General features: G+C 40.1%; 1 protein-coding gene, 1 long non-coding RNA gene and 1 other non-coding gene across 3 annotated transcripts; all 3 read right to left on the reverse strand.

Annotated features, from left to right (window-relative positions):
- Positions 1-179: 179 nt before the first annotated feature.
- On the reverse strand, positions 180-6,266 carry LOC131961094 (uncharacterized). The gene is made up of 12 exons (XM_059326366.1): positions 6,168-6,266; positions 6,010-6,081; positions 5,688-5,898; positions 5,249-5,326; positions 5,060-5,155; positions 4,827-4,895; positions 4,675-4,734; positions 3,460-4,561; positions 1,852-2,890; positions 1,672-1,765; positions 786-1,270; positions 180-581 (listed from the first exon to the last, which is right to left on the reverse strand). Exons 3-12 carry the CDS (start codon positions 5,740-5,742, stop codon positions 180-182), a joined length of 3,480 nt encoding a protein of 1,159 aa, XP_059182349.1. The 5' UTR covers positions 5,743-5,898; positions 6,010-6,081; positions 6,168-6,266.
- A 7,759-nt stretch (positions 6,267-14,025) lies between these two features.
- Positions 14,026-14,098, reverse strand: trnav-aac (transfer RNA valine (anticodon AAC)). Its single transcript has one exon. It is a non-coding gene; the product is annotated as a tRNA-Val (tRNA).
- A 2,142-nt stretch (positions 14,099-16,240) lies between these two features.
- Positions 16,241-18,139, reverse strand: LOC131960266 (uncharacterized). The gene is made up of 4 exons (XR_009389627.1): positions 17,999-18,139; positions 16,817-16,915; positions 16,556-16,675; positions 16,241-16,452 (listed from the first exon to the last, which is right to left on the reverse strand). It is a non-coding gene; the product is annotated as an uncharacterized LOC131960266 (long non-coding RNA).
- Positions 18,140-18,239: the final 100 nt, after the last annotated feature.

An 18,239-nucleotide genomic window follows, 5' to 3' on the forward strand; every position in this document is an offset into this window, starting at 1 on the left:
AATACAAGAATAGATTGAAATAGTGAATCACATTTATGTACAGAGTATAATATGAAAATAAAATAAAAGAAACAACAGAATTCTTAACAATCAAACAAACACAATGAAAACCAACAAGCTGAACAGATATACAGAATATATACATATATACAGTAAATAGTCTCTTCCTCCACACTATCTCACTTCCTCTTTTCTTTTATCCATCTGTCCCTTTCAGCCTCGAAGAAGTGGGACTGCTGGAAGTCTCCCCAACTCATCTCCTCCACCATGCCCTCCTCCTTATATAAAGAGTACACTCTCGAGGGACAGTATATGTACTTCCCTGGCACACCGGGGAAGGAGGTGTGAATGTGAGGGCTGCCGAGACCCTGCCTGAGTGGCTGGTGGCAGGACCTGCAAAGGCGACCAGTTGGCAGCTTTACATCAGCCTTCCTCTTGGCCCTCTCCTCTGCCACCCTTCTCCACTCTGCACCCCTCTTTCTGGCAGCCTCCAGCTCCCGCTCAAAAAATGGAGAGGCAGCAAAATCCTCAAAGGACATCCTTTCGTTTGTAAGGCCTTCATGTGCGTAGGTCTTGAAGACCTTTGTGGAGCAGTAAAAGTATTTAACTGTGGGTGTTTGATAAAAAAAATGAACTGAAGAGCCATCACCAAGATAACGGGACTTTGGCTGACCGCAGGCTAAACACTTCCTGGTCATCTTCTGCTGCTGCTCCTGCTGTTGTGGTTGTTGTTGTTGTTGTTGTTGTTGTTGATGTTGTTGTTGCTTTTCTAGGATGTCTGTCACAATCTTCTCCAGTGATGCACGGCTCAGTGACACCTCCTGGGAGGGAGCAACGTGAGGAGGGTTGACTGTTGCAGGAGGCAAGGTTGTGACAGGCACACTTACTGTTTGGCTGCCTGTGGTCAAACTCTGCCAAAGCTGCTGTGTCTCCACAACCTTTTCTGGGCTTGTATTGAGGGAGGAGCTGGTGTTTTTAAGTTTTGCTAGATGCTTCACATATCTGGAGATATGCTGGCAGGTGGTGGGATGAAGGAGGCTGTTAGGGTCAGTGCAAGCCCTCTGCACCATGGCAGCATAATCTGCATCGACCCGCTTCAACAGACCTTTAGCTCCATGATGCTTGATCAAAAGTCCATCAATGGCAGCTCTCATTGGTGCTGTCCACCTGCTATGGTCCAGGACTTGAACAAGGCCTCCTGTCTTGATGGGTCCAGTGCGGGTGGCCCGAGGTGAGGAGGATACAGGCAGTGGTGCTACCCCTGGAAGGCCTGAAAGAAAAATGTAAAAAATCAAGCATATGCTTATTATGTTGTTTTTTGACACATTTCAGAAGATTCATATTATTATACTGCAGTAATATGTTTGGCACAGTTCTGTCGAACACAGTGATCACTAAAAGTAAGTTTTACTTTTGCAGTTGCAACAAAAATTCTGTGACATATGTGACAAGTTAAATAAAAGGAAAGAAAACATTTAAAGTTCATCTGTACAGATGTTTTTCTTATAGGTTTTACATTCTACATTCACTATTACTATTACTAACACTTATTATTGTTTACTGACAATATATTAATATAACCATCATGATATTATTTGCACCCTAAGTGTCCATGCCTCTGTTTAACTGTTAGGTATGTATGAGGGATGGTAGGTGGGTAATTTGAATGACCTGTGTCCATCAAAGACTGCATCTTTGCTGTCACTGCGCGCTGCTGGAAAGACAGGACCGGCACTGGATCCCCCTGGACAGGTCCACTGGTCTCCTGAAACATAGCATCAAATGTAGTGATTTAGTCACTCAGACTGTTGGTTAGTCAGTAATTGACAATAAGTGATTAAACTGTATTACCTGAGCTTCTGTGTCCATGACAGCAGCAGGGGAGTGGCACACTTCGTCCTGGGAAGAGGACTGCGCCTGTGTCTCCTTGTCCTTGTCCCAGTTGAAGAGAACAGGACGGCAGCCTGGCTCCACATACTCTAAGCCAAATCTCTCCCCTGTGTCCCTGAGTGAAGTCTGCAGAGCTGGGTATTTGGCCTTTCCTGTGACCTTCAAGGAGCATTTGTTCAACTCAAAGATCAACAAGGGGTCAAACACAGCTGGCAGCTCCACATCAGGCTGCTTCAAGTCCACCAGTCTTCTAAAGTTCCAGCGGACCACTCCAGTCATGGCCTGGGCCTGGAAAAGCTCGCAGGACACCCGGTTGCCTGTCACCCACTGGGCTTGGTGAAAATGGAAGCCCTCCTGCTGAGAGGTGCCTCTCACAGGGATCCAGACAGGTACAGCAGCACCCTCGCCCTTGGTGTAGTTGAGCTGCAAGGTGCCACCATACCTGTAGAGGATTCCCTCACCAACCTCAGGGTCACTCAGACAGCCTCTCAGGATGTGGATGCGCTGAATCCTCCACACCTTCAGCATGGACGCCTTAAAGAGGGGTACGTCACTCGTGTCCTTTGCCAGATAGAAGTGATGTAGGACATCTTCAACTCTCTGCAGCAGTTCCCTGCTCTGTGGCACCTTTGTCCTGCAGTGTTCTCTTATGTGCTGCTTGGTGGGATTAGCAGGAGAGATCCCACAGAAGGTGTACGCATCCTTGAGCTTCTGGAGGTCGCTCTGGTCCACAATGACGAATGCTGCAGAGAGGAACTGGCAAAAAGAACTGAACAGAGGATGGTGTTCTGAGACGCACTCCCTGGTAAAGCGGCGCATACAATGAAACAAGTCTAATTTGACAGTTATGTCCTTATTAAACTTGCTCCTTGATGCACAGGTGTTTTCCAGGTTTCCCGAAGTGGCCTGTGTAATGATGGCCTCTGTGGTCCTCCAGCAGTCCCACAGAAGGTGGTCCTGAGCCCCAGGATCCAGGACCTTGAAGGCAGCACAGCAGTCCCTAAACATTATAAAGAAAAGTCATTAGAGCTGCAACATTTCTGACAATAGGGCAGTCTGGAGACTGTGGTAGTAATGTAGTTACACAGTAACTCTCTCACCTCTGCCTGACAGAGAGAACTCTGATCTCTCTACTGTTTTTACTCCATTTATAGCATGTTTACATCTGCAGATTCTAGGTTCTTTAAAGTCTATTTATCTATCTATATAACCTGTGGTTCTATTTTTGCACATTCATGTGTATATTTTGGTTCTGTTATTGCACATTCATAGGAATTGTTTATTTCTTGTACAGTTGTATAGATTATTTTTGTTTATAGTATAGTCTGCACTGTATATATATCTTTCTATTTATGTTATGTACAGGGTGTTTTTTTGTGGACCCACTGCTGCTGTGACAAAATATTTTCTCAGTCTGGGAACAATGAAGTAATTCTATTCTATTCTATTCTATTCTATTCTATTCTATTCTATTCTATTCTATTCTATATCTTTGTACAAAATTAATTATAATTCATAATAATAATTTCCAATCTAGTACAGTTTGGAAGTGGTACTTGTTCTTTATACCTGTCCACCCACTGGTAGCCTGCCTTCTCCACTCCAGCTGCAGTGTAGCGCTGAGCCAGGCCCTCATACATCGGCTGGAGTGAGCGGTCGCACTCGGACTGCAGCATCACCCAGCTCAGGATCATCCAGTTCTCATTCATGATTGCATAGGAAGACATTGTGCCGGATGACAGCACAACCTTCCTAGCTACCTTGCGGGTGTGATCCGACCTGAGTGCCCGTCCAAAGGTCCCCTGGAGCAGCAGGGTGAGGAGCTCCTTCTGCCTCTGGTACTCATGGCCCAGGCAGTTCACAAGATAGTGTGAAGACACAGACACTCCACACCAGCCATCAGCATCCGAGTAGCCGCCAAATGGAGCAGGAGTGTCCATCTGTCTGAGCAGCCCAGTGATGGTGCTCTGGCCATAAACCCCTGCCTCAGCATCCCTGATGTTCTGGACACTTAGCAGGTAGGCCAGATGAGCTCTCTCATACTTCAGATGAAGCACCTCTGTCAACTGCTTGGCCATGTCCTCTGGTGATTTGCCACTGCGCCTCAGCTCGTCCATCACCGATTTGCAGATGGCCTTTTTGTGCGTCAGGAAGGCTGGGACAATGTTGCTGAAGCGCTTTGGTAGCTTCTCCAACCACTGGGGCTTGTCAGCATGCCAGTACCTCTTACAGGCCTTGCACGTGAGACGTGAGGCCAATATGTAGTACTGACCGCCGGTGCCGATGATGACTCTTGGCCTCCCAACGCCTGAAGACGCTACCTGAGGGGTGGGACAACCATGAAGGCAGGGCAGGATGTAATTGTTTTTCATCCTCTCCATGATTGTGTGCTCTGGCTTCCAAATGAAAAAAGGATGAAGCTGAAAGAACTTGACCGGTGGCAGCTCTGTGATGGAGTCAATGAGCTCAGGCTGAGGTGGGTAACGCCATAGGGCCAGCATGTTCATGGGGCGACGTACTGGACGTGACCCTGGCCACAGACCCAATGCCTCCATTTCAGTCTTCATCCATGTTTTTTGTTGGTGGGAGCAGTTCCACTGTGCAACATCCTGATCATATGCTGGGACAGAGGGCGCAGGCTGCCTGATGTGAGGCGCTGGACATGGAAGAGCTGTGAAACACAAACACATTAAAACGCTACAGTACATACAGTGTAAGAGAAAGGGAAAGAGTGCTCTATATCAATGACTGCTATGGTTTACACAGTGTGACAGATATTCATACCTTCATCAAGGATGATGCTTCTATGTGCCTCCACAGGGGTGATAATCTGTGATGAGGAATCTAGGATGGTGAGATACAAACAGCAAAGTTAAGTGTTGGTGACATTTGCTTAAGATGTTCCTTATCAGAGCATTTTATAAACAAACATTTACCTTCAGGAGGAGATGGAGTAGTTATGAGTCCAGACTCCGAAGAACGGCGGGAGACTGGTTTTCTGTGCGCTTTAAAAAATTGTTGCAACAGAAACAGCCTTAAATAAAATTACATGACACACGAATGCTATAAAATACATAGAACATGTGATTTTTATCTGTCAAAACTAAACTGATATTTATGTGAGTTATACTGGAAGTATAACAGCAATGCTTGTGTGACAGTTTCATACCTTGTCCCAACACATTGGGCTCCTGATCTCCAACCCCGAGCTGTGGTGCAATGGCAAGCAGCTGAGGAGGGACTGGCAACGGAGCCTTCGCTGTGTCTGGGAGATTAAAAAAAGAAAATATGAAGAAACATTGTTCAATTGCCATTACATTCACGATTGGTTCAAATTAAGAAGTTGAAATATAACAACCTTTCACAGAAGAAAATCTATTGCCAGGAGGCTCTGCAGGTCCAGAGACAGCAGTAGCTGTTGGCTTCGTCCTGTGTGCTGTAAAGACAATCCGTGTCATTTTCCTCACACTGAAGTTTGTTTATGCTTCACAATCTGTCTTAACCTGTTTCATCTGGAGCCAACTGCTAGCAAGGACTGAATATTTTGATGAAATTGTGAATGAATGTTTTTTGATATGGAAATACACAATGATTTTTTTTCATTCTAAAAACAGGTAAAGCACAGAAGCGAAATCAATACTTATGTCTTATACTTATCGAAAAATACAACTCGACATTCAAAGATGTGGCTTGTTAGCCTATACCATAGCTGGGTGTTCTTAGACACCATGTTTTTTCACATGCCAAATCCTTGAATGACAGCAAAATAGAAAGCATGCAAAAACCAAACTACTTACCATCATCGTCGACATGTTTCTTTAAGTTAGTGGGAGAGAAAAAGAACACACACATCAGAACAGGCCAGAACACGGCCAAAACAACAAACTAGTTGACAGAAAAAAGTAATGGCAGGTGAATTCTGGTGAAAACCGAATCCTCCGTCCACACTGATGAGGAAACCTTTTGGTGGGGGCACCGCTGTGGCTCTGGGTACTGCTGCTGGTGGTCCTGAAAGCACATGTGACTTATTACAATTTTATCATGTACAGTGAGATTTTTAAGAAGTTATTACAATTATTTGGACAGGTTTATCTATTTATTAAACTAGAATCAACCTACTTAGTTCAGCGTCAAATTTGGACGGTGATAAATTCAGCATCCCCCTCTCCAGCTCCTCGTCTTCCTCCATCACTGAGAGATTAAACAATAACATTAATTATGCATCAGGTAAGTTACATGTTCACATGAAATCAGCATTTGCATATTTTTCCACGAACCTAGAGTGTTAGATGGTGGCACGGAGACAGCTGATGCACAGGACTCAGCAGTCTGCTGCTTCCTGAGGTACTGCTGCAGGTTGAACATCTTGCTGTTTGGGACGCACTTGGCTCTGAGGATGAAATCCGCAAAACCATCAGCCCTTTTCTCCCAGATCTGCTTCCAGGTGTCCTTGGCCCTGACTCCAAAGCCGACAACACTGTCGCCTTCTGAAGCCACGGGTGTCGCAGGCTGCCGGGAGAGCAGGAAGTCCCTCAGGTCCACAACTTCCTGGAAAGTCCTGGCGTAGTCCAGAAACGACAGCAGGCTATCCTTGCTGTGTCCCTGGGGGTTGAAGGTCCCGTCTTTCTCCTCCTCATCTACCTTCCTTAACAGGAAGATGATGTAACCTACATCATTTTCCATTAACCATCTGTATCGCTTCCCTTTGTACTTCCCAAACTGTAGCACAAACTCCCCTGTCACCTCCAGACAGTCTGACACATCCCCGCCCCTCTGAAAGACCTCAGTAAGCGCGTTTGTCTTTACTGTGTCATGACTCTGGGGCGGGGACCTGTCCTGAAGCAAAGGGTTTCTTTTTATTTTCATGGCCTCCTCTGAGGGGTCCTGTCGCAGGTGGCCCGATGGACCCTTCCTGAAGGACACCCTCATCCTTCCCGGAAAGAAATTAACTGACCTCTTCATATTTCCTGTGCACAACCAAACACAATGGTTATTATACAGTAATAATTCAAAATGTAATATCACTGTTATAGCAACTGTTACTCATGTTAAGTGGGCAATACAGACAGATATATTACATATCTGTTACACCTTTTAATAACAAATATGCCATAACGATTAAACACGTTTTATATGAATTATACAAAAAATCTTTCCTGCCACATGCCATCACACTGTACAATAACAAATAATAGCCTGGTTCATTACATACTGTCTATGCACTTTATGTGTTCTTTATGCACACTGTTCATTGCACCTTATTTGTTTCATAGCACCAACATTTTTATACTGTATATTCATATTTATTCTGCACTGGAATTCTATTCTACTCCTTAATACATACTCCTCTTTAGACACTTTATATTTTATTGTATTTTTATTTATTTTTATTGTATCACTGTTATAGCAACTGTTACTCATGTTAAGTGGGCAATACAGACAGATATATTACATATCTGTTACACCTTTTAATAACAAATATGCCATAACGATTAAACACGTTTTATATGAATTATACAAAAAATCTTTCCTGCCACATGCCATCACACTGTACAATAACAAATAATAGCCTGGTTCATTACATACTGTCTATGCACTTTATGTGTTCTTTATGCACACTGTTCATTGCACCTTATTTGTTTCATAGCACCAACATTTTTATACTGTATATTCATATTTATTCTGCACTGGAATTCTATTCTACTCCTTAATACATACTCCTCTTTAGACACTTTATATTTTATTGTATTTTTATTTATTTTTATTGTATCACTGTTATAGCAACTGTTACTCATGTTAAGTGGGCAATACAGACAGATATATTACATATCTGTTACACCTTTTAATAACAAATATGCCATAACGATTAAACACGTTTTATATGAATTATACAAAAAATCTTTCCTGCCACATGCCATCACACTGTACAATAACAAATAATAGCCTGGTTCATTACATACTGTCTATGCACTTTATGTGTTCTTTATGCACACTGTTCATTGCACCTTATTTGTTTCATAGCACCAACATTTTTATACTGTATATTCATATTTATTCTGCACTGGAATTCTATTCTACTCCTTAATACATACTCCTCTTTAGACACTTTATATTTTATTGTATTTTTATTTATTTTTATTGTATCACTGTTATAGCAACTGTTACTCATGTTAAGTGGGCAATACAGACAGATATATTACATATCTGTTACACCTTTTAATAACAAATATGCCATAACGATTAAACACGTTTTATATGAATTATACAAAAAATCTTTCCTGCCACATGCCATCACACTGTACAATAACAAATAATAGCCTGGTTCATTACATACTGTCTATGCACTTTATGTGTTCTTTATGCACACTGTTCATTGCACCTTATTTGTTTCATAGCACCAACATTTTTATACTGTATATTCATATTTATTCTGCACTGGAATTCTATTCTACTCCTTAATACATACTCCTCTTTAGACACTTTATATTTTATTGTATTTTTATTTATTTTTATTGTATCACTGTTATAGCAACTGTTACTCATGTTAAGTGGGCAATACAGACAGATATATTACATATCTGTTACACCTTTTAATAACAAATATGCCATAACGATTAAACACGTTTTATATGAATTATACAAAAAATCTTTCCTGCCACATGCCATCACACTGTACAATAACAAATAATAGCCTGGTTCATTACATACTGTCTATGCACTTTATGTGTTCTTTATGCACACTGTTCATTGCACCTTATTTGTTTCATAGCACCAACATTTTTATACTGTATATTCATATTTATTCTGCACTGGAATTCTATTCTACTCCTTAATACATACTCCTCTTTAGACACTTTATATTTTATCGTATTTTTATTGTGTTTTTATATTTTTATTGCTTGAAGTATGCCTAGGTTGTTCTTTTTATTTAGGGTAATTGTCATTGTCTATGTGTGTGTAATGCTGCTGCTACACTGTAATTTCCCAGCTTGGGATAAATAAAGTCTATCTATCTATCTATCTATCTATACATCTATCCATCTATCTATCTATCTATCTATCTATCTATCTATCTATCTATCTATCTATCTATCTATCTATCTATCTATCCATCTATCTATCCATCTATCCATCTATCTATCTATCAAACAGACATAATATATTGGTATAGACAATGGCGGCAAAGACAATTGAAATCTCGACCGACAACTCTTCAAGATGTGCAAAGTAGTATTAGTAAAATGAGCTGTTGTTAACAGACATGCCTGTTATATTTCTAACTAGTTAACCTACTTACTAACGTTACCTAAGTTAACAACACACCGATTACAACCTGTACTTGCGTAAACAACAACAACATAACCTAAATTAAAAGACAGAACAACACTTACGTTTGACAAATTCGACCGGGGAAAATGCAGACGAAAAAACACGTAGGTATGTATGTATGTTTGTATGTAAATAAATACATACATACGTTTGTTTGTATGTATGTATGTATGTATGTTTGTACGTAGCAGATCGCTTCTCAAGTTGTCAGTCTCTCCGATATCTCTCACTCAAAAGTCAAAACGGAGGTGTCCTTACTTTAAGCATCCGAAAGCGGGAAACAGCGCCACCAATTTCCCACTTGTGGCCAAAAATATATTACATCCGTAGTGATAAGAACTACCATAGAGAATGAATAGGAAAAGTTAAGGAAGTTAAGGGCCAGTATTTACGGCTCTCGCGCGGAAGACCGGGGTTCGATTCCCCGACGGGGAGTTCTTTTTCGTTTTTAGGCATGGGTTTTTCTAAATTTCAGGCGTGGGAAGAAGGATGTACTGGGGTAGTGTGAAGCGGACAGGGCGACTGTCTAAAAAACTCAACAAGTCTGAAGCCATTGTCTTCATCTCCAGGCAGCATGAGACATGGCTAATACCAGCTGACATGAATGAAAATTTAGAAATAACCCAAAGACTTCTCTCCATTTGTCTCTTGCACATGGCTTAGATGGCCATGGTGACCTTTTAGTTTCCAGTTTGGGTATTTGTCCATTTAAAATAATATTCACATTCAGGTTTTCAGGTGAAGGGTAAAGTAAAGGATGATGGGGAGATGGGAAGGAGGACACTATCAGCTCCCTTCTTCTTGTGCTTCCTCCAAGTCAAATCAGTGCTTTCAAAATCAGTTTTACTTAGTGATGATTCTGAATATATCTCTCAAATATATTAGGTGTAAATAGTAGTTGCATCATACATTAGCATAAACAGTGTAAATATTTCCATCAGGATATCTGTTCAGACTGGGATTGTTTTTAGTAAGCAGTGTATTGTGTAACTCTTGCTCATGCACTGACACAATATTAATGCTTTTTCCCTAGTTCACTTAAGATTACTCAGGATTTTCTTGTCTGATCTTTATGTTTTAGAGTCCCTATCTGTATCAGCAGCAAATGTGTATTATTGGCTCTCGATCTGTAAATACTATACTATAAACTACAAGCTTAAATGGGATACCACTCAGGGTTTGCGTAGTCATCAGAGATTGTGCAGCAAACAAGGGGCTTATGCTTCTAGATGGGATTCCACCTAGTCATGCTTAAAACACACACACACACACACACACACACACACACACACACACACACACACACACACACACACACACACACACACACACACACACACACACACACACACACACACACACACACACACACACACACAATGTATTTTCAGTTTGTGATCCTCTTCAGATATCTTCTAGTAAAAGTACCGCTGTTGAGATTTCCCAAATCCTCCCTCTGCACTAATTTAGAAACCCCGCAATAAACCTCTTAATCCTAAATCAGTATTTTCAAGAGGGTTGCACAACCGCATGTGCCTTATGCAACTTGCAGCGCATCCAATTCAATTACAGAACAGTTGGGAGGAAGAAGAGGATGGATAATGACTGCTGATCCAAAACCCATCAAACACGATGGTTTACTAAACACTAACATGTTATTTCAAGAAATGATTAGCTAGGATTTCAGCACAAATTGATTTTCTGTGTATTTTAATAGAAATATTATTATAACTCCATGTCTTGTGCAGTACCTTAGTACTACTGTACCCTACAGTGTGTTATGGTATTTGAAGGGCTATAAAAATGGCAATAATCAGTGGTGGAATGTAACTAAGTACATTTACTCAAGTACTGTAAATTAGTAAAATTTGGAGGTACTTTACTTGAGTATTTCCATTTTATGTAACTTCATACTTCTACTCCACTACATTTAGAGGCAAGTACTGTACGTTTTACTTCACTACATTTACCTGACAGCTTAAGTTACTTTTCAGGTTGAGATTTAGCATAAAAAACATGGAAATTTAAAAGTTATTAGATTTTTTTTTTCAAATTAAACCTCACAACAGTTTATTAAATACTTGACACTTTTAGTACAATTTAATGCTGATACTTTTGTACTTTTACTTCAGTGAGTTTTGAATGCAGGGCTTAGTGTTGTAATAGTACTTTTACTTAAGTAAGGGATCTGAATACTTTTTCCACTACTGGTAATAATTTATATTGCTACACTTGATATACTATTTGGATAGCTGTATTTCCAAGGACCTTCCATTTCCTATTTCCCATTGACCTTTCATTGTATGTTTTGACACTACCTGGTACTACCTTGATACTGTGGAAGTATCAAAACATTCAATCAAGGAAGAAATGTAAGGTAGTGATATCACAACTATATTATAGCACTACAGGCATTCCACGGCTGCAAAGATGGTGCAGAGACAGCAAGAAAGTAGATGCAGAAGTCCACTGGCCAATCAGAGTAGACAGGGCTTTTTTGGGAGGGGGGCTTAAAGAGACAGGAGCTAAAACGGAGCCTTTCAGACAGAAGGTAAACACATGTATATTCAGACAGACAGAATGAGAAAAATAATGTTTTTTGAACATTAAAGCAAGTAAACAGGTTCTAGTAGAAACCCAAATAGAAGTATGAGCCTAAAAATGTGCTAAAGTCCCATTTCATTTTCTAAAACCAAGTCTTCCAGGGCTTTAAAGGGTGATTATGTATATTTTGATGAACAGTAGACTGTAGACACAAATGATAATTGCAAGGCAAGGTAAATGCTAGAACACACTTTTACACTATGTACAGTACAGTACAGTACAGTACAGTACTTCTACACATACGGAAGATTCTGCAAATTGACAAATCAGTACAGTCACACAGCAATATCTAGCTAAAGTTAGCTAATATTAGTGTTAGAATAATTTGTCTGTCTCTGTTGTCTGTCTCTGTGCATGATGCAGGTCACTATCAAAGGTCACTATCAAATGCATGTGCACGTGTGTGTGTGCCCTCTCTCTATGCATTTATATATTAATAATGCAATAAGAAACTGTGAGTACTTTAAATACATATATTCCATTTGCTTAAACTGATTAAGATTCTATCTATTTCATGTAGACATTACATCTGTGTCTCCAAATTATATCTCTGTAAGACACAACAAGGCAGAATGTTTTGTTGAATGATTTGGAGAACAGGCCAGGTCAAGGACACAGTGTGCCGGACAGAGAAGATTGCTGCCCAGTGACATGACGTGTCTCTAGATTAGAGACACGTCATGTCCCTTGGCAATTTAGAATAGATTAGATTAATTACTTTATTAATCCCACAATGGGGAAATTCAACCTCTGCATTTAACCCATCCTTTTTTACACACAAGTGAACACACCATGCAAGGAGCAGTGGGAAGCACATTACTGCACCCGGGGAGCTGTGGAGGGGGGTTAGGTGCCTTGCTCAAGGGCACTTCAGTCCTTGCCCTGTCAGTACCGGGATTCGAACCGGCGACTCTCTAGTTACAAGCCCGATTCCTAACTGCCCTCTATATTGATTAAAACTGACGAATCAGCGGATCCAGAAGGCGACACTTCCTGGAAGAAATCTACCTTCATGTTTGAGTGAGCAATTGTGAGGATAAATAATGTGTTCAAGGGAAAGGCGAGGGGTTCAGTACAACAAAGTGTCTTTAGTGTCAAGTTTAAGGAAGATTTGTGAAGCACTAGAAAAATATTTTAAAAGTGCTTGTTTGCTTTTTTGAAGCCACAGTACAGTCAGGAGCTGGTTAGTGTTAGAATAATTTGAATATTATACTTGTTGAAAATGAAATGTTACTGTCTTCCTCTCTTTTCCTCTTTGACATTTTTCTCCCAACAGTCATTACAAGGTCACTATGCATGCGTAATTCACTGAAACCTTGATAATGTCTATCTCTATGCATTTATATTAATCAGGTAATATGATTTTGATACATTGATTGTGTTTGTGTGTTAATATTGATGTAGAAAACTATGATTACTTTAATTACATATATTCCATTTGCTTAAACTAATTAAGATTCTATAATCACAAAAAATAGTATTGTCTGTCTTATATTTTTTAACCTTTAAAAGAACATGTAGAACTCTGAAGAATAGTTGTTATATTTCTGTAGAACATAATAAGGCAGTATGTTCGTCATAACAAGTTTGTTAGCAGGCCACAAGGCCTCGTCCTGTCCTGGGCAGCAGTGATTGTTTTGCCCAGGTGGCCTGACGTGTGACGGTGTGAAAGAAGACTGGCGAATCAGCGGAGGGGGAAGGCTGGACTTCCTGGAAGAAATCTACCTTCATTGATATAATTAAACGATGTTAGTGTAAAACTGGGTTTTTTTGCAGGAGTAGAGACGAGGTTTTCAGACTTCATGACCTGAAACCTGTCTGTGTGTATCAGGGACAGTTAAACTGATTCCTAAAGTGAATCCCAGAGCTCTGTAATTCACATTTCTTGACGTATTGTAATAAAACTATGTTAAACTGAGAACTTGGACGACTCCAGCTCATCATTTCCCCATCAAAGACTGCGCAGAAATAATTGGTGAGGTATTTTCCTGTTGGTGTCAGATAATTCAATTTTGAAGGTTTACTCATGCAATTTTTCTAACATTAGTATAGTTAGTTTGTCAACTCTGTGTAATATAACGTAACACTGTAGCTATACTTCTGGTTCAACTGTGATATGTTGATCTACAAACGTTTTCAATTACATTTTGTTAAGGGCACACAATTTCGCAGATAAATAGAAACACAAATGAAACCAAAAGCTGTTTCCGCCCGGTCTCGAACCGGGGACCTTTCGCGTGTTAGGCGAACGTGATAACCACTACACTACGGAAACTGAAAGCCAGTAAATAATGCATTTTTAGAGGTGACACATCAGTCTCTTTCTTCATTTATAAATGTTCTGGGTGCATTTCATTCTATCTTTAAACCGTAAATGGATGATGTATGATTTGTTGACCTCCCTTTTAAACCTCCTGCTCATCATTCCCCATCAAACGATCTGCGCAGAGAAATAGGTGAGGATTTTCGGTTGGTGTCAGATAATTCAATTTTAAAGGTTTCCTCAAGCAATTTCTCTAAAATTAGCTAACATCAACACAGAGTTACTGATCATACCAGAACAAGCAAGGCTGCAGCTGCAGCTGCAGAACCCCTTAGTGAATTGAATTAAGCAATTGTGCATTATCTTGCTTATAAGTTCAATGTATCGTTTGTAAAACAACACACTCTTGCACATACTCTTTGCCTACATATGACTTTCCATTCTTCACCAGTAGATGGCACAATTGGACCAGTCATCCCTCCTCCTGCCTGCCTGATCTGTTCAGCATAGAAGTTTCTTTAGGATGCCAAATGCAGCTCTCATGAGTCTGAATTATTTAGTGTGCCTGCTGCAGAACCCCTTAGTGAATTGAATTAAGCAATTGTGCATTATCTTGCTTATAAGTTCAATGTATTGTTTGTAAAACAACACACTCTTGCACATACTCTTTGCCTACATATGACTTTCCATTCTTCACCAGTAGATGGCACAATTGGACCAGTCATCCCTCCTCCTGCCTGCCTGATCTGTTCAGCATAGAAGTTTCTTTAGGATGCCAAATGCAGCTCTCATGAGTCTGAATTATTTAGTGTGCCTGGCTGTGATGGAACAGAGATAAAGAGGAGGGCAGAGGGTCACTCTGATGACACTATTTACCTGTGCCTACTCAACTGCTCAAGTTTCAAGTGGAAGATTTAATTCCAAAATAAGATATATACCCCCTGACATAATGAGACCAAAAAAACCTGTCAGAAAACCTTGACAGATTCAATACTGATATTAAAGTTATTGTAATGCAATAGTGAGAATATGGAATGCAGACAGGTAGTAAACTTTTTTTTAACCACCTGTTATAATTTGACATGCTACCTCTGTTCCAGCTGCTTACTTTATCTTTATGTCACCAGAGAGGTCTGGGGTCTGGCATGAGTTGCCATAACAACTAACCGCCCAATCGGCTTGTGAAACATGACCCTTGCGTCTAACCTTTCACTCTGCATGCTCACAATAATTTACTTGGCAATGCCCAGTGGCAGCAGGCTGTATGTGCCTTTTTTACTGATGGATTTGGCAGTGTCCTTTTCCAGATCCTGACCCTCAAAGACACAGTTGCACCAATAGTACACCTATCTCATCTAAACTGAGACTTGAGGGAAATTGTAGGAATTTCACGCTTTGCAATAATTGTAATTCACCGACTTTTCCCTCCAGTTTAAGCAAAACGATTGTTCATATTCCTATCTGACCTCAGCAGCCTTTTACCTCTCCCCCAGCTCTTTGATCCACCGCCACCTAAGTGCATCTCCACTAATGTGGTACATATGACTGAAGACCAATTCCTACACTCAAACATTAAAGTGACTTACCTTGGAATGCCAGAGCAAAGTGCCGGGTCTTAAAGTGGGCTGAGCTGTGGAAAAAATGTAAATAATGCAGGGGAAAAGTTCAGTGCAGAGCTTTTACAGTGAAAGTCAATAATTAAGTACAACAAAGTGTCTTTAGTGTCAAGTTTAAGGAAGATTTGTGAAGCACTATGTAAAATATTTTAAAAGTGCTTGTTTGCTTTTTTGAAGCCACAGTAGTCAGGAGCTGGTTAGCTTAGCTTAGCACAAAGACAGCTGGGAAGAGCTGTAGAATCTAAGGGTACAAAATCCAGCACCTCTTAAACTCACTAATCAAATCATTAAATCTAGTTTGACAACTCTGTGTAATATAACGAAACACTGCAGTTATACAGGTTCACCTGTGATCAGTGGCGGAGCTAGACTTTTATCCTTGGGGTGGCCAAGGCTATTTCAGGGGGTCCACAGACTATAACAATGAATTTGTTTCTAAACTGATCAATTGCAATCGGAGTGTCAAATGTTGAATTGTTGAACACAGGAGATGAGATTTATGTATATATAATTTGCAGTTTATTAACAATGTAGAAAATATAAAACACAACTTTGCAACAAATTTTCAACAATTCATTATTAATAATAATAATAACTCATTTTTACAAAAATGGCAAAAATGCACACACACAAAAGGCATCAATCTATACCAGGCACTGCAGAATGCTCTCTTCCTTGATCCATGCTGGGTTCTGGGGAATCGTGTCAGACAAGGCTGAACTGGTCCTTCCTCTTTGCATCTTGAAATATCTGGAATACAAATAAAATGGTCATGAAAACACAGTTAAGGGATCCAGAAGATTATTAGGCGATAACTGCAGCTAACTAGCAAGTTTCAGGTAAGTAGACCTACCACTGCGTCCTCTTGGATGAGCAAAAGTAGTGCTGGAGACAGCTGGCTCTGGGTCTGGCTCTTCTGGCTCACCGACATCCTCGTCAGAATTAGAGGCCTCTGTGTCCTCCTTCGATGGAACTACATTGTATAGTGTAATCAAAATAAAAATGCAATCACCATTAAAAAAACAACACTCATCAGTAACCAACATTTCAAAATATCTAAAACTAAACTTAATTACTGAACTGAGCATGTGACTGTTTCTGTCTATGCTCTGACCTGGTGATGATGGGCTGTGCTGTGCCTCGTACGCTCTCTCCTGACTAGTCCCAGGATGGGAGCTGCCACTTCCGTCTTTGGTGTCCTCCCTCAATGGAACTACATTGTGTAAAAATGAAAATATAAGTGTAAGCAAAAAACAAAAATACAACCACCATTAAAAAAACAACAGCAACACACATTATCAGTAACAACACTTCAAAATATCTAAAATTTAACTTCAGGGTTCCTACACATTTGAAATTTCCAGAACCTAATTCCCAGACTTATCAGTAAAATAAATAAATACAATAATTTGTGACATTAGAGTAATTAGATGTGTATCATGTGAAATTGATTATGCAATTAATCATTTGTTTTCATTATTCTGAATTTGTATGCCATTATGTCGCCAAATTATTTCCAGGAGATTGTAGCTAGGTAGTGCATGCAAATTAATTAACCCAAATATCTTCAGATAACCCAGATAAGTATTGGATAAATATATTATTTCCATACAATAGTTTCCATTTTCCATACTTTTCCAGACCTGGAAATGTATAAAATCAAATTCCATACTTTCCATACTAGCGTAGGAACCCTGTAACTTGAGCATGTGACTGCTTCTGTAGATGCTCTGACCTGGTGAGACTTGCTTCTCTTTAAAAATAAGTCATATATCTTGTCCCCCTGTCTTTTCATTCTCAACTAACCCTATAAAAAATAAGCCAGTCTTGTTACTCCTAGCATCACTTACAATCACACAATGTTATTAAATCCCCCCTTCAAGCCTAAAAAATGTCAGGGCAAATAGACCGCTGTAGACGTAACTTTAATATTCAGACATTTCAGCTAGTTGACAGGCTAGCAACCGTCTTCATGTTACATTTAATTTCAGGTAACAGAGCATGAAACAGCTAGCTGGGTGATTGTCTGCTAGTTTCACTCCTCTAAAAAAATTGGAGAAACACATGAATATATATAACGTTAGCAACGCGAGTTAATTAATTGTAGACGTTAATGTTGAGCGGCGGCTGGAAGCTGACACTGGTCGTCTGTATACGCCATGAGATGTAGCCTAACGTTAACGTTTGCTTGATAGCGTGCCTCTCTGCTTGTAGCAAAACAAAAAAACCGATCTCCTATTTGAACACAAAAGTTATTTTAAACAGTGACTCATTAGGACACCACCGTAAAACTTACTTTAGAATGAAGATTTCACTGTCCATGTAGGCTAGTCTTCTTTTTCGACTCCAGTTCAAATCTGCCTCTTCTTCTGTGGCGATTCTTCTTCTCCTCCTAATGAACGTGGATTACAACGCTTTGTGGTACATAGCGCCAACTACTGTACAGGAGGGATTTAGCAGTCAATAGGCGTCACTGATTTAAAAATGCAACTGGCTCCTTTCGACAAGACGTGCGGTGCCGCGATATGTCAATCATC

This window comes from Centropristis striata, chromosome 22, assembly GCF_030273125.1.
Source record: "Centropristis striata isolate RG_2023a ecotype Rhode Island chromosome 22, C.striata_1.0, whole genome shotgun sequence".
Lineage (NCBI taxonomy): Eukaryota > Metazoa > Chordata > Actinopteri > Perciformes > Serranidae > Centropristis > Centropristis striata.